The 22,625-nt window shown below is 41.6% G+C and overlaps 1 protein-coding gene across 1 annotated transcript in view; it reads left to right on the top strand.

Moving 5' to 3' along the window:
• med13a (mediator complex subunit 13a) overlaps positions 1-22,625 on the top strand; it is a 74,995-nt gene that overhangs the window by 7,217 nt on the left and 45,153 nt on the right. Inside the window, exons 2-3 of the mRNA XM_073479116.1 lie at positions 339-573; positions 12,383-12,551. Coding sequence (XP_073335217.1) covers positions 339-573; positions 12,383-12,551 — 404 coding nt within the window. The remainder of the gene's footprint in view (positions 1-338; positions 574-12,382; positions 12,552-22,625) is intronic.

Raw genomic sequence — 22,625 nt, 5'->3', positions numbered from 1 at the left:
ACATAATTCTTTGCAGAAACGGACAAATGTCCCAAATTTTTCGGAGCAATTTTCATTTCAATCACACACAATAGTGCTCTGTTTTCTTGTCATCTACTGTGTATCTTTCCATCTTCCAATTTCTCACAGTTTATGTTCTTTCTTCAAATTTGACAACCTGGGCGTCTTGTTGTCAGAAGTAGTTGGTGGGTGAACTGCCCCATAAAAGAGGATTAATACCTAGTCTTTACACTCTGCTCAGCACATGTTTACTCCAAGGTGCTGAGTGGATCCTGAAGCAGCGACTCTGCACACTAACAATCTCTTTTTCTCCTTCTTCCCCCTCCCTTGTCTTGCAGGCTGACTTGACAGGGATCAAATGGAAGAGGTTTGTGTGGCAGGGTCCCACCTCTGCACCCATCCTCTTCCCGGTGACAGAGGAGGACCCCATCCTATGCAGCTTCAGCCGCTGCTTGAAGGCAGACGTGCTAAGCGTATGGCGGCGCAGCCAGCGGCAGGGCCGGAGGGAACTTTGGCTCTTCTGGTGGGGGGACGACCCCAACTTCGCCGATCTCATCCACCATGAGCTTGCAGGTGGGGGCCCCGTGGCATACATATAAGGGCATGTTTTTTTTCTTGAGCTGTGCAGGTACATTCTCTTTATGTTGTTTTCTCACTACATGCATGTCAGAGGTCAGGGTCAGCTGTTGGATAGCACCGAGGGTGCTTGTAGGGCTTTTAATGGAGAGTGTTCTCTGACACACATGTGTTTATTATGTTAAAGGTCATTAATTATGCTCATTCACATTTTAATTTGGCTGTCTACTTGAATATGTTTACATGCTTGAATATTGAGAAAAAAAACATTATTCTTCTTGGACTGTCCATCGCTGCAGCACTTCTATCCCCCCTCTGTCTGAATGCTCTGTTTAAGTGTCTGTCTCTTAGTGACATCACAGTGTTACAAAGTCCTGATGGCTTGTTTGAAGTTTCTGAATACGGGCTGTTACATTTCTCCATGGACTGTGCGTTTTGATACTTTCACAGTATGAATTTAGCAGCTAGACCTGCTTTATAATAAAAACAACATGGAAATCACACTTTCTACAGTAACAACTTACCTCACTGCTGCATTATAGTTGGGCAGATAGTTAGCAAAGTTAGGCACTCTAGTTGTTCTGGCAAGTTATATTATTAAAGAGAGAACAGGGACTGCTATTCACTGTCTTTGAGCCACTGCTCTGGTGAGAAAAATAATCTATGAATATGAAATTCACCTCAACTACAAATGCACCTTTTGTTGGATTCACTCAAGGTTACATAGCTAAAAGAGTGATGGCTGTAAAAGATAGCTGGAAGTGTAGAGGGCTCGCAGCTTTTGTAAAAGCAGCACTTGAACATCGATCTCCCTGTCAAGATACGTTATTGGTTGTACAATGAAAAATGATACAGATTTCATTGGTTGATTGTCAGGTAGGTACAGGGGAGACGCCCTGTAAGTGATAGCCTCAGGGAAATGTTAAAATCTGTGTGATGAGATACTTCCCTAATGCCCCCTTGTAACCCTCCTCTGACTGATAAGCTAGCCAGCCAGGCTGGTAGTGCCAACACCTGCAGGGCAACCCCCTCTCCCTCGAGACAGTGGGCATCACGCTGTTTCATTATTGCATGTGTGTTGACAGGGGCATCATGTCTAAGTGACCGCTGCCCTACAGCAGATGGAAGCAGCACCTTGCATTTTATTCTTTTTATTTTTTATTTTTTAGTGGAACATGTAATCTCAAGTCACATGTTGCCATTCCACAGAGGACGAACAAGAGAGGAAGAAGGTAGAGGAAACGGAGCTCAGTCCGATTATAACTTGAGAGAGAGAGACCCTGCATGCAGGAGCAGCCATGTGGAAACGAGGCAAATGCATCCACCCCCCACTTTCTTCCTTTCCCTCTTCAGTAACAGTAACATTAGAGGTGGAAGATGGAAAAGGCCATCTTTATTCATGCTTTCTGCCATGTAGATTGAACTTTCGAGTCTGAGCCAAGCACAGCCTGTCTGTGACCCTCCTTCATTATGGGACATTGTGCCTGAAGTGGACTCAAAATGGGAGCTGAAGGCTACGATGGGCAGCTCATTCAGGCCTAACGGGTCCTGGTAATTACCTGAAGCGTCTGGCTCAGGCTCTCTAATGGAGTGTGCCACATTTCAAGCAGGAGGGGATGGTATGGAGAATCTATATTTGGAAATTGTTGGAGTCAGTGCTATGTTCTTACACTGGTTTTGGGGCAATACCTTCTTGTGTTTCAGAAGATAGAAATTAAATAATTGAATATTGACCAAAAAGTCAGCAGCACATCTTCCTTCGAGGTATTTCCAAACAAAATGATGAATCATGTTTTGGCAGGGCTCTTGGCAGAACCTGTTTCAGATGTGTTCTTTTAATTCTCGATAAACAACACAGGTACAGGGCATTTTTCCTCCTCAGACTGATCTTTACATGGACAGTCACAGAGACGTGCATCCCGGGCACCTGATGAGATTCTTCACATTCCCCACTCCTCATGTTCCTCAAGTGTCTTGCACCCTGACTCAACTGCATCTCGGTGTGAATGGTTCCCAGATGGGTGGTGTAATCCGTGTTTCCTGTTTTGGAAGCTGCTGTTCCTTTCTCTCTGGTGGAAGATGTCTTCCTCCCTCCTTTGAGCCTTTTCCCCTCCTGTAGCTGCTGTGGGACCCAGTGAAATGAAGCAGAGCGGCCCCTCTAGATGGATCTAAAGTCAGCCAGAGGGCTTCTTTCTCTCGTCCTCCTTCCCCCAACAACCATGTACAGCTGCTGATCAGTGTGTTCAGGATGGTGTGTCCTGAGACCTGATAACACAGCTGAGCCGGAGATGGAGGAATGTTGGGACTTTGATGGCTTTACATGTAAACCTGTGCATCATGGCCACATTTAAACAATCTTCCTTTCGCTACATGATGTTTGAACAGCTATAAATACTTCTTCTGACGTGGACGGACCACAGGTCTGACGAACCAGTGCTTTTGTTGCATAATTTGGCCTTTAGTGCAGAGGACTTGTCAGTTCTTCTGCTAAGGCTCCAGATTCTTACTGGTTTTCGCTCTGACCATCTAATTGGAAATAAGGCGACGTCGTGTGAATGCTGATGGAATAAAAAATTGAAGGTTGTCTTGTTTCCTGAGCACCAGGATGGAAGATCACTGCTCTGGCAGAGTGTTTGCGTGTGTGTGGATGATGATTGACAGTCTGTTGCGTTTGTGGACTCTCCTGGGTGCTCTGCCTGTGGAGGCGCGAATCGACAAATACCAGCGAGCGTTGGCAGGGCAGACGACGGCAGGACCCAGCCCAACCGGTGCACTCAACTGGAATGTCACAACTGTTGTCGCCTTTAAAACGCCACACTTTTTTTTCTCGACTAGTTCGATGGATATTTTTTTGCCTTTGGTCCTAGCCTGTCTTGGGAATTATTAAAAAGCTTTTTTTTTCTTTTTGTGTTTTCATTCTCTTTTTAGTCCTTAGTGCAATATTGGCGGTAAACATGAAAATCCGCTCTTTTCCTTTCATTTCAGCAAGCTGAAATGGCACTTGCTCATTCCCCCCACCCCCTCCACCCTCATTAGATTAGCGGCCTGTGAAAGTCTTTTAATTTTGAGCAAGTGCCATTTCTGTATACCAGCGTGCCAGTAATCCCTTCTCTCCAGGGAGATGAGGGGAGAAGGAGTGAGCTAGAGAGATGAGAGTAGTGAAGGGCGGAAAACTTGAGGGATCTTTTAACGTCTGACACTTAATCACCATTGAAGGAATGTAAGGGTAACCACCAAGCCCCTTCTCCACACTGTTGGACGACCCGCCTTGCTCTGCTAACACAACGAGCAAACCTATTCTAATCTTCCCCTGGCCATGCACAGAAATTATTCCCAACAAGTGAATGCCATTGCTGAATTAAACACCCCCACCCTCGCAGTGGTTGAGTATAGGCATGTATTCTTATGCAAATGCCTTGCTCTCTTCATCGTGCTCTCTCTTCAAAAGCTGGTGGAATCTCCTGACCAGGAGCACCCAAAGCAAAAGATAAATGGCTGCCTTTTCCTCCCCTCAAAGACCCACTGATTTTTGAATTTTAAAAAAAATAATTTTGCATTGAAATTAGGAATGGATGTCGGTCTGTGAGGGTAATTGCTCCGTGGTGCATTTCTCCTAAGTTCTTACTAGTCTGGTCCCTCTTCCCACCCTCCATCGTGTACTTCCCCTGTACAACAAAGTCCCACTGGGGCTTCCACTGCTGGAAGTCTGGCACCATGTTTCCCTCTTGGGTCTTTCCTAGTTCACTGTTCCCTCAGCTGCACATGAATCCAGAACAGTGGGCTTCACATTGCAGTCCTTCTTAACCTTTTTAATTTATTTTGAAGGAAAAAAAACCCCAAAGAACAAATATGTTGGAGATTTAACAAACATCTGATTTGATGAATGCATTTAATTTTGTGTGTCTACCTGTCTTGGAAGTATGTGGAAGATCTATCCATGCATTTTCCTTCTTGAGCAGCACAGCTGGGATTATTATTTGTTGAGGGGAAGGTTAAAAGGGAGAGACTGTCATCTGCTGTCCAGAGCAGGTTATCAGCCAGCCATCTCCACCGAGGTCCCTGGAGCTCACACATCTATTCATTACTGGGTGTCGGGTCAGATCCCTAGAGAACGAGAGAGAGAAATGGTGGGGGAGGGAAGAAGAGGATTGCATTCAAAATGTCCATCTCTTCCAACAGTTGATGGCGAACACATTGTTTGGGATCCATCCAGCGATTGAGGGAAGAAAAGCTCAATTTAGCAGCACTTGTGAGTGTGTTTTTCACAATGGTCTTCTCGTAGTTGTTGTGGTTTTTGCCAGTATGCAGTAATTCTTGGAATTTTTCAAGTTTTGCCAAGTGCATAGAGTTTTTTTTGTTCTTGTTTGACCACTCTCCTCTGTGCCTATTTGAATCAAGGGTGAAATAAAAACAACCCTGCTTTGCACCTCAGGGCAGAATACCTAGTTCCAAAGGGCATATTTCAGTAGTCTGTGAGGGCTGTGTTGACTGAAAGTTTCACTGTTTTACTGTTTTTTTTCCTGTGTTCTGTGAAGATCTTACTTCAGAATTATTGAACTGCCGTCATATCTGAGAGATTCTCTGTTTGAAGCACTGCCTGCAGAATACAGATGTTCGCTGACACAGAATATTCAAATACCGAGACATCTGTTGATGCTATGTCTGCTTTTTTCCCTATTGCATTATATTATTGTTGTCTTTACAATGTGGATGTCAATTGTTTTTGACATTGTATAGACTAAACGATTAATTGATTTTATTGCAAAATTGGTAGATTAATCAAGAATGAAAATAATGGGTAGTTGCAGCCCTGTATGACGACCCACTGGAAATTGAAGATTTGATTAGCTGTTGATTATGTTTAAAACAGACTTGAACATGGACAAAACAATGTTATCGGCATGTTGATATCCATAGTCGGGTTATGTCTGACTTTATCTGAAAAGAAAAGTGTGTAGAGCTGTTCCAAATGGCTTGAAGGCGGAGTGACGCTTGCAGATCATACTGCTTCCAAGTGTAGGTCATCCCAGACACCAAAATGCATAAAGAAATGCAAACAGTTGTGTACTAAATGATCCCAAATGTTCCCAACAATGTTCAAACCCAGAGAAATCTGTGATTTGTTCAAGAAAATGGTGGGTTTCATTTGGTCTCCTGTTGCTGTATCATCCGGGGAAACATCAGATGATATGTCAGAGAACGAGGAAGGAAGTACTCAGCAGATTGATTTATTGGAGTGGAATGATGATGTTTTGCACATGATAGACTTCAAATTCAGATTTCTTTTAATAATCTGAGTTAGACAGCTGTGATTTTAAAACACCAATTGCATAAAATTCAATAAATCACGTTTATTTGATTAGATTTCATTGTTTCCTAGTGCTTGCTTCCATCAGCCTGGGGCCCATCATTACTTGTATCTGCTGTTTCGAAACTTGCCTGTGGTTTTTGAGTGTTAATCTTTATGACAAATATTAAAATGTGGGATCATATTTGTCTAGTACAGAGCTATATTCCTACAGCAAAATGTCAAGCCATCAGTTATGTGGTTGTCTGACTCGGCACTTGCAATCCTATTTTAAAGATTGCTATGGCGTATTTGCTCTCTTGGATAAGGACAGAAGCGATGACACACAAAAAAAATGAATGCGATACAGATTCAGTCCCACAATGATGTAAGGCCCATTGTATGCAGCCCAGTGGATGCCCCAGGCAAGGATTCAGAAAGGAGAAATGCCACTCACCCTTTAGAATTTCCAAATGTTATTGACTTGGACAGCCTGTGAAAGTCAAACAGAATTTTTGAAATCTCCACTCTTCAGCTGTAAACATAGACAAAGGCTGTCCGAAAACTTTAAAGTGAACAGTGAAGAGTCTGGGCTATGCGATTTGGCTAAAACTAATTAAGGAACTTGCTTAGATTGGGACAGGAAACATTACTTTCTGGAATGACATTTAAAAACACCCTGTTAATATTCTGATTTGTCATACTCTTCGATGACTACCAAACAATGCTGGATATTCTCTCAAAACAAGGTGTTGGGAGCACACCGGGTTTGTGTGGCAGTGGTCACAGAGAGGCTGTTGTGCATCAAAGAAAATTGGTCAGTGATACACTTGGTTTACCTTGGCTTAGGATTTGTGGTGCTTTTCTTGCCTTCAGAGATGGTCCCAAAGTTCAGTGTGCAGTGTAGAGAGTGATGAATAGATAAACCCAGACCAGCTCTTAGGAGGAAAAAGTAGTGGAGGCCGATGGCTTTTGTGCTTGGGGATCAATTTTCCAGGGCTAATCTCCTGCCTGTGAACCACCCTCCGCTTTCCTCTCCTCCTCCTGCTCCCTCTCCCTCTCTCGCTCTCTTCTGATGGATCTCCATTGACTGGCACAGCGCAGGGACTCGGCCATGCATGCAGCTCTGGCCCATGGGTGCAGTCTCCCTCGCTTCTCTCTCTATCCGTCTCTTTTTTCCCCTCTCTGCTCAAGAAATATTCATTAATTAGTAATGGAGACTTTACAGAGCACCATTGGTTCTCTTGCTCGCTCTCCTTGCAGATAAGGAGGAAGAGGAGGAGAGGAGAAAACCTTCTGGCCAGGCTTGGTAGAATCCCCCTGAGCACAGTCGATCACAAGGCATTAATCTTGCTGTTTAATGACCGACTGCTGCTCTAATTGCTTATACACAGACGAGCAACTTGGGGGGGCATGGTCAAAAATATTTCCTTAGCTTTTACTAAATTCCCTCACTTTCTCATCACTTATATAGATCCCAGAATCACTCATGTGCCATTGGTGTGTTTTTAGGATAAGCGGAGTACTGATGCTGCACTGTATCTTGATGTTACAGGAAATGCTCTGTGTGCTTTTGTTTCAAAATGTGTTTTTACTTGCTTATGCGAGGTAGATGTGAGTATTCTTAATAGAGCTGCTATGCACCCGCTTAAGAGCTCTTATAAAGGTCAGATCATGTGGGCCCACTACACAGGAGGCAGAGAGATGAAAGTGTCCCAGCCATCAGCTGAGCTCATAAATCTTTGTTTAAATGAGGCCACTCATCTTTCGCCCTGTGCACTGACCACCGCACACCGTTCCCCGCCCTCTCATCACATGTGCACTCACAAGTCCGTCACTACGCTGGAATTTTGGGTCACAGATGTAACAGAAACTTTACAGCAACCATAGGTACCAATGTTCTCCATATAATCATCGGTTGCACTTTACACTTTAAAGCTGCACCTGTGCGCAAAACACAGTCAGACGCATAACATTTGAAACATGAGGCGGCTTGGGCAATGTTAATGTCAACACATATTTTCACTTGAGTTAAAGCAATTGTGTTACACTTTGCCTTGGTTGCCTTGTGTCAGTTTTGTAGCTGTGAGGATGCTTCCCCGTCCTTATCAACAATAGGAGAATTTAATGATTTATAATAATGTCTACTCAAAAGCACTTCAAGTGTAAAGCATAGCTCACCTCGTAGAGCATGTGTCCCAGGTATGGAAGCTGAGTCCTCAGCAGTGGCCTGGGTTTGATTCCGGTCTGTGGCAACTCTGCTGCCTGTCTTCCCCTGTCTCTCACCTACTTTCCTGTCTGACTCTAAGCTGTCAAAATAAAGACTAAAAGCTGATATCATGATAATGATATGATATAGATATATTGTGTGGCCATATTATGAGATAAAACAGGTAATTTGAAAATGCTGTGACTGACATATTGACTATTTTCAGACGTTAAATGGACTCGATGATTAATCAGTTATCAAGAAAATAATTGGTAGAATAATTGATAATGACACTAATTTCGTTTCAGCCCTAGTGTTTACTTTGAAGCAAGATTGCACAATAAGATTGTCAAAACGAGGATTTGTTCTGATTTGTTTGTTGAGAAGTTCTATGCTACGATTTGCTATGTTGCATCTTGCAGTCTCAGATGAATCAAGGGTCACACAAGGCTCTCTCACAAGTTATGACCCACTCCCTTTCAAATCTACTGACTATTTTTTACCTTTCGGTAGTGAAAGGTGGTTTTCCATTTTTCATTTCATAAGATTTTTTTTTTTTTATGTGGAGTATTGTTGATGGCTGAGGCTTCTGCACTTGGTTTTGTCTCGAAGAAGGCTAATGTGATTGACTCAAGGACCTAGGACAGAACAAGCACAAGAAAAACAAACACGTTCATGTTTTATTTTAGTTTTTTATATTTTCCCTGGCCCCATCCTGTAGTTGTGGCAGGTTGAGTCCAGAGAAATCTGTCATGGGGATTCCTCCATTTACGAATGTCAAATTCTGTCTGTCCTGGAGTGTCACTCCTACCCTGGATGCTTGGTTGGGTTTTGATTTTTTTTTTTTTTTTTTCAAAGTTGCGTTGCCAGTTCTCATGAGTGAGTGTCACATTGCTTACATCGTAACGAATGCTAGATTTCAGCGGCAACATTTTGCGTCTCCGTGTCTGTCTGAAGCGGGGAACGTTGCAGCAGGCATCGCATGATGAACATGAGGTCGTTAAGAACACTTGATGTAAACCAGACGCCTGTTTTAGAGCTGCTCGGTGCTCGAGGGAGAGACTGAGGAGGAACAGGCGACAGGGAGGAGGAGGAGGAGGTATGGGGCAGATGTGGTCTTGGCAGAGTGAAGCAGATGGGATTGCCATGGCGGTTGATGTGATGTAGTAGGTGTAGGGAGGTTTTCTGCCAGTTTCACAGAATCATCCACAGAGGACTCGAGTAGGACTGCAGGTTGAACTGCAAAACACAAACTGGGTTGATGTGTCTCTTGCTGTAGATTTGAGCCCTGCTGCTCTCCTCATTTCCTCCCCGTCTTTCCAATGTTATCAGTCATACTGATCTGTCTCTTCAGCATTAGAGTTTGGCCTAAATCCTGTTTTGTTTTCTTTTTTTCCTGTCCTTTCTCTTAATCTGCTGTCAGTGCCTCAGTGGGCTGGCTTTCTTTTCTTGTTGACTTTTTGCCCTCTTGCCTGCCTCGTCTCTCAGGATGGCCAGACCAGCTGCTAAATCACTCAAAGCAGACTTGGTGAAAAGCGTTCTTGATGCCATGCATACTCGATCACATCCACATTTTCTGGAAAGTTAAATGGCTCTTTGCTGCTGTTGATTTATTTTTATTCTGCACTTTCTGTTAAATTTTAATAGGAAATTGCTGTTTTCCGGCCTTTTTCCTGCCTTTGCCCTGCTTTTCTGTGTTCCTGATCTTATCCCTCAAGATGTGTGTGCACCTGATGAATTAGTTTGCTGCTCTCAAAATCATCGAGCACGTAGCAGCTTTTACTTGGCAGCTAGCCTGAGGTTGTTTTCCTTTGGTTGGATATAATGTTTTAATGGCTAGCTGATCTTGCGGTGTCCAGTAGAGCTGTTGCATTTGAAAGTGGATTTGATGAGGTTGAAATTAAAATTGACACTTTTTCTTTTACATTTTTCCTGCAGATGTTGTTTGCAATTGTTTGCTTAAAGAAGAAAAAACATTCCAACTCTCAGCATCTCCAGCTTTTCAGAACTGCCAGGCTGGCACACAGTGCCCATGCTGTCTCTTTATTAAAAGAAGGGAAATCAATGTAATTTCCTATTTTGATAGCTCTGGAATCGTCTAAATTTAAAAAAATCTTTATCTTTACAACTGCAAGCCAAGGGTTCACTTAATAATTCAATAAATTTTGATTAACTTGCTTGTGGGCTGGCTCGTGCCTCCCTGGTGCACGCCAAACTGACACGAAGGGTGGGTCACACCCGGTATTTATTTCGTCTGCGCTCAAGCAGAGACAGCACACTTGGAGAGATGTTTGCTGGAGACTTGACTGAAAGGAGCTTAAGTGCTGTAAGATGTGAGCAGTGGCTGTTAATGAGATTAGAGCAGCATTCAGGCCAGCGCAGAACGTGATTCAGAAAGCAACTCTGATATGGGTATAACGGTACATTTATTCATCCTGAACAACGTGTTACAGGACACTCACTTTGGTATGGTTCGGTACACTATACGAACCAAATAATTAGAATCCTGTGAGCCTGACACAGTCTAATAACAGTCTAACTCTTTGCAGGTGTAGAACAGAAACTCAAATGTTCTTTCGGTGAGTGTGAAAGTGGCAGTGTGTCTTTCTGTTTGCTAAACCATACAAGTTTGGTTATCCCAACCTGTAGAACAACACAAAAGAGCTGCATCAAACATGTTAGCTCATTTGCGACAGCGTCACCAGAGTATATGTATTACTGGAGGGAGGCTGAAAAAGACTCGGGGTGCTAAGTCCTTTCCCCCTGCGGTGTTTGAACAGCGACTCACTCAAGCAGCAACAATGACAGTGGGAGAGTTGTTACTCATAGGGGTGTTTATCACAGCAGAATGTTACCATAATCAGTTTTGCAGAAGACATGGTATGCTCAAGGTGTAAATATAATGTTCCCACATGTGCACATAGATTTAAAGCACATAGCTGTTGCCTTTTATTAAGTTTAATGTCGCTCAATTGATCATATTGCAGTAAAGATTAACACACTCAACATTTATAAACGGAGAGACGTAAAATCTTGGTGTGTCCCTCCGTACTGAAAATAAAACCTGGTTACTGTTGAACTGTGACTTTGTGCACCGTTTCACCCCTAAACCCTGTATTAAAACTCAATGTGCGGAGGAGCAGAAAGCACCTGAAACCTCCACAGCCTGAAAGCAGGCAGCAGCAGGTTTCTACTTAACCTCTCTCTGTGTCAGTGAGAACACTGCTGTTTGCATCTTCTTGGGATATGATTTTCAGATTTCAGTTCAGATATGACTTACTGTTTTGCATTCCAGGAAATGTGCAATTTCTGTATCAAGGTGTCCGATGTTAACTGGCAGGTCCGTTTTAAAATGGCTTGTCACACTTATCAGATTGCCAGAGTAAGCTCGTCACACCTCTCCCTCTGTGATTATTCTCACCAGATCCCATTCTCTGTTACCTTCTCAGTGTGTTTGATTAGAAACATAAACGCTCACAGCTACATTTATGTTTACGAGAAAGTTTGTCAGACTTGAATTGCAAGCTGTTTCATAATGAAATCATTGATTGTGTTTAGTCAGAGACATTGTCAATGTGAAACTGAGCTCAGACTTGATGTCATACACACAAACAGTGTATACATATTCATGCTGAAGCATCAAGTCCTTTTGAGCTACCTGTGTGGAGAGTTATAGTATGTCGGAGTAGGCCTGTCACAATAACTGCTTTTGTTGGAGGCTATATTTTCCTAGAAGTACTTGGGATAAACAATATTATTATCATTTTTAGACCATTTTATGCCACAGTAATGATAATATTATAGCATAATAATGCAAGCACAGCCTTTCAAAGAGCAGTGAACTCAAATGTAATTATTGTGACAGTGTTTGTTGAAGTGGTGTTTTGCTGTTCAGAAATAAACACACTTTAAGACCCGATAACTTTTACGAGTCATGTTTTTAACATATGATTAAGTTAAAGCTGGGTGATAAAATAAAAACATTTTTAACTTTAAACACTTTATTGTTGATACAGGGAAATGTGACACTATCTATGACAGTTGGTGCTCCCATACTTAATCTTGTAAACATTGATGAATATGTCTGTTAGGGACTGTACTATCTAAACAAGTGTACGGCTGCTTTATGCCTTGCTTCTACCAGCTGCAGCTGCAAGCCCCATTCTCCCTCTAATAGTAAATGAGTTTTTGTGCTGCCAACACTGACATTGTTGGCCTTGGGTAGTTATTACGAGTGTGTAAAAATGGCACAAAAACTCTTAAAGCTTTCCACTCACCTTTTTGTGCCTCTCTCCTCTTTTTCTCTCCAGCCGAGGATGACGGGCTATGGGAGAACGGCCTTTCCTACGAATGTCGCACACTGCTGTTCAAAGCCATTCACAACTTGCTGGAGCGCTGCCTCATGAATCGCAGCTTCGTTCGCATCGGCAAGTGGTTTGTCAAACCATACGAGAAGGATGAGAAGCCCATCAACAAGAGGTACGTTGGCACCACTCGCTCTGCTGACTTCTTATCCACGTCGTCTCTTGTTTATGGCTGTGCTTTGTGCATGCACCTGCACTCTGGCAATGGGTACTTTCTTGGCATTTTTTTTCTCAGTGTTGCCCTTTCAGACATGTTATGTCTCTTGTTGTTTGGCTGTGATATGGTCTGGTGCAGCTCAGGCTGAGCACTGCTCCAACAGGCACAGGGTTCACAGTTTTTATGTGTAGTGGAGTGTGTAGGCTATTGAACCCACACTTCGAGGGTGAGGGGTTCTGTTCCCACTGCAGAACCTGATACAAATATACAGTATGTATTCTTATGACTTCTTATTAAGAGGCTGATATTAAATGGCATATATTGTACCAGGGATTTCCTGCTCGCGTTTTATTTGCTGCTGATCTCAATTTAAGTATCTTTTGATACCAGTCTAATACAATCTTCATTTTAATCACATTTTTGTAAGGCTGTACTGAATGTAATTTTTTTTTTAACATTTGAAGCTTCTATTGAGTTTTTCAAATAAAGTATCAACTCTGTCATATTTTCTTCCATCATTGCGCAATAAAAATTGTTGAACGAAATCCTCAATTTGAATAACGTGATTCATTGGATTTAACAGAGCGCAGAGTGCCAAGCTAATGCAGATACATAATCTGATCTTTTGTTTAAAAAATGATTCACTACGAAAGCGTTCTAGCTGACATGGAATTTTTTTTGTTATTGTGGTTATATAAATACCACTTATGGCGCTGTTCCATTGCTGCTATACCACCATTAAAGGTGGAGTGTGAGCAAATCTTGAGTGAGAGTTGATTGTTGAGACTAATTCCCAGGTGTTGGCTTGGTCCAAGCCAGCATCAGTATTTGACGAGCTGGGAATGAGACACTCACTATCACACAAAAGAAAAAGCTGCGTAGCATTTAAATGTCAACATTTTGAATGAAGCTTTAAAGCTTCAGACCTGCCCAAAGTGGGGCCCGTGGGCCAAACTGGCCCACCATAAAGTGTAATGTTTCTAATGAAAGAAATTGAAAAATTGAAAAAATTATAATATTAGCTTATAATATAAATCAATGTTAATACTCTTTATTTTTGTGAGGTTAAAAGGCTCTTAAAATTTGTAGGACCCCTAATGATTGATTACTTCTAACAATCTGAGCATGGCAGGCAGATTGACACTTGGTGCAGGAAGCCATATAGTAGACCTTTTTTTACCGTGTCTATTTTGACATGAAATAGTAGGTAAACAGGTGTTACTAATCACATAAATGAAGGTTTTGTTCATGTAGCTTCAGAGCCTTAATTAACATGATTAGTCACACTTGTTTTCACATACGTCATATGTCCAAATGTCTGCTCTGAAAAAGGTGTATTGAGAGAACTTGGGATCCTAGTTCCATTTTGCTTCTTAACAATAAAATACCTGCCTGTGGCCCTCGGTTAAGTTTCAGTTTTGGCCCTCCAAGGGGAAAAAAATTGTCCACCCTTGCTGTTCGGTACAGCCCTACATTTGTGTTCTTTCTTTAGCATTCAGGTGCAAGTTAAGCCTTGAGTAATAATAGTACATTAAAATTTGTAACAAAAACAAAATAATGTCAGCCAAGATCGCCTGCATGGTATTTAACTGCTGCTACATTTAACACGGTGCTCTACTGTGAGTCTCTGTCTCCAGCATCAACAAAATATTGAAGTTCCAACAGCAGGGGGGTGCAGATGTGTTGCTCACATGCCAAATGATGTTAAATTATATGCAACGTGAACTTGTTTTTGAACCTTAAGCCGCTCAGCTTGCTTGCACATCACCGTATTATTAGTTCAGTTGAAACTGCTGGCTGCTGTTTATTTATTTTGTGTGCCCCATTGTTAACGTGCCGGTTGCTTGTTTGCAGGTTGGGTTACAGATAGTTTTTTTTAATGGGGAGCATTTGGGCACTTTTGACAACTGCCCTACCTGAGGCAAACAAATAAAGCATTGTAAATGGCTCAGACTTCATTTAACATTATTGATGTATCAAAAAATCACGGCTCAGCTGTGGAGGTCCCTGCATTGTACGCTACTTTACAGTCGTGATATGGACGTTTTAAAAAAGACTGAAAAGGGGTGCTGTTGTGCCAGAGTGCCAGAGCTCTCTGTCTCCTATCTCTCCTCTCGCTCTGAGTGTGTTTGTGTACAACTGAGACATCCTCCTCCTCCTCTATGCTATCTGCTGAGCTGGATTTCTTGCCCTTGGTGTCTGGGTTTATTGATAAGAGATGGAGACATGGCTAGTGAGGAGAAAATGACCATAGCAGTTTTTTCCCTGCACCCCCACCAGCTCCCTGACTACCTCACCCTGTCTCTCTCGCTGAACACACACCTATTGTTTGAGCTCAAGTGGATTTTCTTTTCTTTTCTTTTTTTTAAACTTTGGTTTGGAAATTATAATCGGAGTGTGAGGTGACAAAGTTTATGCTGGCATTGCAACAACTGCTGGACAGTGTTGGATGAGAAAGCAAACAGAAGCCTCTAAATTGTGGAAAAAGCTCTAGAATCAAAGAGGCTGTATTTTGTGTGTGCATGTGTCAGAGTGTTATTGTTCCGCAGTTGTTTTGGTGTTGTTGCCAGATTTCCCAGTCAGGTGACCACAGGGGCCACGCAGTGACATAATCTTGTGTATCCACAGACACGTGTGTGTGTTTGTTTGCAGGCCAATTGCTCTGTCCTGAATAGAAATGGCCAGAACACTGCTACCTGCTGTCAGCTTGTCTTTATCATCACCACAATGTGTGCTGGCAGATCAGAGTTGCCAGCTTTAATGTACACTCTTTCAGAGCCTTACATCTGTAGACAATGACTCTCATCTCTAAGGATGAGTATGATAGATTTTCACTTAGCTGGCAGAATAATAGACAAAATAATACTGAAGAACAAGCCACTTCTTTTTTAAGCTATATTCATGGCTTGTTTTTAGCTCTATTGCCTCATTACCCAGTAGGCTGATCACAGAGGGCCCCAGTCAAGGGAAAAAAAACAACAATGGTCTTTTCCTCTGCTCTGGAATTCACAGGCCACCCTCTGTCTGTGTGTCTGGTTCTCTCTCAACTCTCTCTCCTCACTCTCCCTCTCCCTCTCCCCTTCCCTCCATCCCCCTCTGCTGTCACGGAGCAGACTGGGCAGGTTATAAATAGTGGTGCAACCACCCTGAATCTTAGTTGTCGTCAAGGATGTTTGTCCTCTCCCTTCGGTGTGTTCCGCTGTGCTCCAGCCTCGCTGGGATTTCGACAAACAAAGCACCACAAAACTGTGACGGAAATGTACTCGACCCCTTTTGTGTGTTTTTTGATGTTGCTACTGCGCCCAGACCAGCTGGTCTGACACTGAAACATTTCCTGAGCTGTTATTGATGTAGGGCTGTGGTGTTTGTAATTGGGAAATGGCTTAAGTAATGTTGGCTTTGTCGTTTCTGTGGGACTAAGTAATGCTAAGTATACAGTGATGGGTCCTACCCTCTTTTGATTGTATGTTATCCAGAGCTAGTTTGCTGTAAATGCTGATCCTGTCACCATGGAGATACTCAGAATTGTCCTACCAGCACTGCTGCTTTTCCACGTATAAATTCAGCATGTTCACCCCCTAGGGAGACTTCATCCTCATAGGTAACATGACAGTAGGGCTACAATTAAAGATTATTTTCATTATTGATTAATTTGCCAATTATTTTTAATTGTTTTTAGTCTCTAAAATGTCAAAAAATTGTGAAAAATGCTCATCACAATTAACTATAGTGACGCATTCGATTTGCTTCTTTTGTCCAACTGACAGTCACAACCCAAAGACTCATTTACTTTCATAAAAGACAAAGAAAAGCAGCTGATGGGAGCAGCAAATGTTGACATATTTTCTTAAAAAATAACATAATCAAAATAGTTGGCAATTAATCTAGATCAATTAATTGACTAATCCTTGTAGCTCTACATGATGGTCCCATTTATGTCAGCGCTCAGGTCTTTTGGGTGACTCGCTGATTCCACAGGGAATGGGATGTAAAATTTCCAGGGAAATCCCACTTATTGTTCAGTGAGGAGTATACTTACTGTACATTGTTTACAACGCCCATCATTCTTGGATACTTCCCCTTCCTCCCTAAACACAGATACACACACTAAACTGATTAGATGACAGTGTTTGCTAGCACCTCTGCTCATCTGTCTCGTCTAAGCACCTTGTTCACTGTTCATTGACCTGTGGGTCAGCTACTAGTTAGGATTGCCTCTCCTTCTAAATCACAATTGGATTAGCAGCCAAGAAAATCAATAATGTCTTTAAACACGTCTTTTTTTTCTTAAGTGACAACCCAGAATATATTTGTATGATGAAATTGTTTTCTTTAGAGCATAATCTGAAGGGTCAAGACACATTTTGAATTTATGTAAAACTACAGTGTTTACTCAGGAGTATATGCTAATCTTCTCACCAGAATTAGTGATGTTTATCATTAGATCTCTGATATTATATATGATATTATATAAGATGTTGTATGGGCTAGTTGGGTTGGTATAGATGCTGGTGAAAAACTTTTTTTCATAATCATTTGATTAATCATTTTGTCTGTAGAATGCCAGGAAATAGTTTGAGAAACTTGTTGTTTGTTTTAGTGTGTAAACTGTCTAAAATCCAAACATGTCCAGTTTCCATCATATATGATTAGTTTTTTTTTCAAAGCTTCAAATCCTTGCATTTGAGAAGCTGGAACCAGCAAATGTTTTTTGTAATTTTTTTTTAAATGATGGAAACCGTTAATTTAATGACAGAGCTTCACTAGCCAGTCAATTGAACAATAAGTTGATTGACAGAAAAATCATCTGAAGAATAATCTGCAATTATTTTGATAATCGATTAATCAAAAAATTCCAAACATTCTCTTTTAAAACTTAGTATTTTGGGGGTTTGAACTGTTGCTTGGACAAAACAAGACATTTCATAAAGTTGTGCTCTAGGTAATTGTGAATTTGAACTGTTTTCTGTTGTTATATAGTCCATTAATAAAAAAAAAAAAAGGCAGATTAATTGATTATGAAACAAATTATTAATAATAGGAATCGATCAATTAATCTGTACTAGAATGCACCATTGCGGCACAGTTGTGACTATCAGTCAGAACTTTTCGACTTTTTAAAGCTATAAATACTCAAAGTTAGAGCTGCAATGATTAGTCGATTAATTGATTTTTCGATGGAAGAAAAACTTGATAATCGATATATCGTTTATGTAATTTCTCAAGTAACATTAGCTGGTTCCAGCTTTTTAAAATGTAAGGATTTTCTGCTTTTCTTTGTCAGTTATGATACTAAATGAAGAGTGTTTGGGAGAAGAAGAGATTTGAAGACATCACTGCGGGCTCTGGGAAATACTGAGCATCTTTCAGTTTTATCTTGGCATTAAATAGACTAAATGATTAATTAATTTATCATGAGAATAATCAGCAGATTAATCAACAATGAATATAAGTTAGTTGCAGCCCCACTAAAAGCCGTTTTTGTGGTCCGCTCCGATCAAATCTTCTTATTGCATCACACTTGATCATCAGGCAGCCCCTGTGTGGCATCCAAAGTCTCCAGTTGGTGGAGGCTGTGGCCAGCTGACAGTGTTCATAACCTCAACCCCAGACCTCAGCCTGTGTTGAAATGCTTACATCATCTCTCTCTCTCTCTCTCTCTCTCTCTCTCTCTCTCTCTCTCTCTCTCTCTCTCTCTCCCCCTCTCTCCCCCCCCCCCCCCACCCCCCCCACCCGTCTTTCTCATTTTTGCCTGATGTGTGTGGTAAGCAGTAAGCAGCAAATTTGTATTTTCACAATCTTTGATAATGATGACCTCTATTGGTGCCATCAATTGCTCCTTTTGTCTGCTTCTCTTATCGAGACATGAGGAATTAGCCATATTTCTTAAGACTCATGTTTTTTAGGAGATTGGAAAAATAAAGAAACATGTCGAGATGAATGTTACATTAAAATATCGGTAATAATAATAAAAGTGTTTTTGGATATTTTTCTTTAAAGAATCAGTGCACATCAGTTTGTTGAAGCCTTTGTCTCCTAACGTGAACTGCAAATGCAGCAGTACGAGTTGATACAGCTGACAGTAATTCTCTTTGTCTGGAGTACAGGCGGCTCCAAGTTGTGCAGCCTGGTTGTTTGTGTGAACCTTATGCTGCTAGGTAGACTGGCTTCAGGAAACAGAGAGAGCGGGAGAGAACACAAGGGATGAAGGAAGGGAGGGAGGGAGGGAGGGAACGAGCAAGGGAGAGCTCCTCTTGGTTGTCATGGCAGCAGGGAAATGCACCATGGGATCGTGTGTTTCCAAGGTGAAGCGGGATGCTCGTGCTCTATTGGTCAGCTTAAGGCAGACTAGCTCGTTGACTTGCTCCTAATTGGCTGCATTACTGAAATTCAGAGCAACATTAAATCCAGCCCGCTTTGATGTTTCAATTTGATCAGGACAAAGGGGATCTCATTTCTTTTTATCTGCTTGGTATGCACTGTGTAATGAAAGCAGCATTTACAAGATCTACAATGTACTCTGACTGTGCTGCAATCAGGAGAGTGTTAGATTACTACGCCGCTGTATTTAAATATGTCTCGTCTGTTGTGCATTTAGTTGCTGCTGTCTGACTGAAAGCATCATTAACAAATCAAGCTGTTATGAAATGAGGCTAGTGTGCATCAGCTTATATCACAAGAGCAAATCATAATGAATTAATGCAAAGCATAGTTATATAATAACAAATATGCCTGCATAAACACATGTGACTGTCTTGCTCTTCCTCTCTTTTTGTGGCCCAATGTTGGGAGGTGAATGTGTGAGTCCTGGTGCGCTGTGGCAGGCGGAAGCAGAGAGCAGCACTCTGTTAAGTAGGACAGTGCAGGATAAAGGGCCACTGCCTCCAGTCTGGGGCTAAAGCGCTAAATTTATCCCCTCCCTGCTCCCAGCACAACACAAACACACAGGGAGGCAGCCACACAAACATGCTCGTCAACAATCGGTATGCAAGCCAGTCCACAGCGAGGAGGGCAACGGAGGGGCTGGCACATGAGCGTTTCGTTGGAATTACTGGTGTATGACACAAGGAATGCAGCCGGACGAAATGGCATGTAGTGCGCATAGGGACTAATAGTGCTGATGTAGATCTACAGGACAACTCAGCACCTCTCTTAAGCACCCCGTCCCCTACATTTGGGCCCCCTACCCCCTGGGCTTCCCTCTACTTCATCAGTCTCTCTAGCAACAGGAACTCCAGGGAGACTGGGCTGGGGGACCATGTGACCCGGCGCTCTGGATATATCATGTTGCTGGAGAGATCCTGTCCACAAGATAAATATGGCTCTTAAAGGAAAATACCGGTGTTTTTCATTGGTATGGACCATTTCCTTAATCGCTGCGCAATTATACATTATTAATAGCCAATTTCCCTTTGCATCACTTTAGTGTTGCAACTTAAAGCAATGCCTTTTGTATCGCTGACCTTACAAAGACCCCACACTGTAGCTATCTCTGCCTCAAGACAAACCATATTGTTTATGTTGACTGCACTGGTTGAAACAGTATTTATTAATCAAGTTATTATCTTACAGAATTAAGTAAATAATGTCACTCAGGTGACGTGGATGGATTATGACTTTCTATCATAGTGAACAAGGTAGAGTGTTACCAAGTGAATGAGAACTCTGATTTACAAAAGCGAATATGAGTTTGATTACCATATCCCATGACAGTGTGTGCACGGTGAACAAATTGCTTAGCATTTCAAGCAGTGTGAAGAAACAAACAGTGATGGAATGTTAATATGTACATTTGGGGTTATCAAACACTTACAAAAAAATGTAATGGATGCAGGATATTTTACAGCATAACAATAAAAATTATTGTCTAAAATCACCTCAGTGTACTGAAAAAGTAAACTTGACTTGAAATGTAATAATTATTAATCAGCCCAAGCATTGTTTTTCAGCACCACCAAAAAGTTTTCATATCTGCAGACATGGACAACATGCATGCCGATGCCGATATATCTGTGATAGGCCAATATCAGTGGATAACATCAGCCAACTGAAATATCGGTCAGGCTTTGCTATTTATAACACTGGAAACAAGAGACCATCAGAAAACTCACTAAAACTTCTTGTGAGACTTTACCACCAATTTCCACTCCTGAACACATTCCTCATTTCTTCAAATGCCAGTGAGAGGCCCTGAGAGAACAAAGAATGTATCTCTTATTACTAAAGTTAACAGACTTCATTGTCTTTTTATGTATTGTAGCGCCAAGGAAATCTGTATTTGTGTCAGCAGTGGATTTCAAGGGTAACAGCAGGGACAAATCATGTCACTTTTCACGGAGGGAATCCTGTGTCCTCACATTTCCTCTGCTCGCCTGTTCTTCACCCCCCGCTCTCCTGCCTCCTCAGCCGCTGCACACTGCATTCCTCCCATTCCTCCCACCTTCCCCACGTGACCAGAGGCTACGGCAGAGAGCAGGGGCCAAGCGAAGGTCTGAAGAAGTCGTCATAGTTAATCCGTCAGACGTCACTCCCTCGCTGCAGCCCCCCCACCCCCCCGTCCTTTTTTAACTGTGATTCCTGCGGTACTGTTTTTAATCCAGAGGTTCAGACAGATGGCCACATTTAAAGCTAATCCCTTATATGGTGTTAGTCCTTTCACCTCATCGCTGTAGACTGCAAGGTGGCTGCATTGTAGCCTCAAACTAGCAAAAATGTTAGAATATTTACAGGAATCTCACTAAAGTGCATGGAAACCTCCAGAGACACCTTGAATGAAGTCACTCCAAACTGATCTGTGCTAGCCAAATGTAGGTTTCAGTTTAAATTAGGAATGCAAATTGTTATTTTGATTTCATTGATAGTCGGCTGCTTTAACAATTAATAGTATATGAAATACGTTTTTCCATTAGAAAACAGTTTAAACCACTGACTTGATCTATGTTCAGTGGACAATCAGAGAAGGCTACATAAAGAGTTAAAAGAACAGATAAACACCGAGTTACTTCAATGTAACTCGTCTTTATTTTAATTGTGGAACTCCAGTCTGTCACTATTGATCAATTGACCAAACAATATCCAGTCCATAATGAGGCTTGTAAAGGGCTAAAAATGTTTTTTTGTATTTTTCAAATGACAAATTAGTTATATTTTAATTAGATACTTTTTCTGATACCAGTATTTTGTTTTGATATATTTGATATGTATGTATTTAGAATTTGAGAACAACAACAACAACAACTAATCAATTGATTAATCTTTAACATCCCTAGTTTGAATTCATTGCATACACTAATAATGCAACTAAAGTATCCTCAAGACACACTTGAGGGTTGTCAAATATGCAATCCCTACATACAGTGGATGTCAGGATCTTTTGTCTTTTGATCTTTCTTCTCACTGTGCAGCCATCGGCTCAAAGAACGTGTAGTTCATCCTCTTTCTTCAGAGCTCACTTGGTTTAATGTGTGGTTCACTTCAGGGTTAATAGAAGTGGATTGCTTACAATTTTAGAAATATTATGTTTAATTTAAAGGAATATCTTGGGGGATTTCATGCAGTTGAAGTGGAGGGAGGCCAAATGCATTTTAACATACAGTCTGTTAGAATAACAGCTTTGTAGTTTGAAACTGCTCCGCTGAGTTGAGGTATGTAATCCACTGCAAACTTTTTTGCTTGTGTTAATAAAAGTAGTCAATTCAATGCAAAAAATGTTAATTGTTGTTGTGATGTGCTGCTGAATGCGCACTTTTTATTATAAATCTTTGTTACCTCTCTGCTGTTACCTCTCTTTATTTTAATACTGCATTATGCCCACCATCAAAGGAGAGTCTCATTAGTGTAACAGATGTTTTCAAAGCATCAACAAGCAAACTTCCACTCTCATGATGCACAAAGCATGAATAACGGCTGATATCTCGCCCAAGAGAAGTTGACCCTTAAGTTGTGTTTGAAACTCTTCTCCTCCTGATCAGTCGTCTGTCTTGCATAGTACTGAGGCCAACATACATTGATGATTTACTGGGGAAAAAGCTC

Source organism: Pagrus major, chromosome 13, assembly GCF_040436345.1.
Source record: "Pagrus major chromosome 13, Pma_NU_1.0".
Lineage (NCBI taxonomy): Eukaryota > Metazoa > Chordata > Actinopteri > Spariformes > Sparidae > Pagrus > Pagrus major.
The sequence above is the reverse complement of the archived record's forward strand: the minus strand, read 5'-3'. Positions and strand labels throughout refer to the sequence as shown.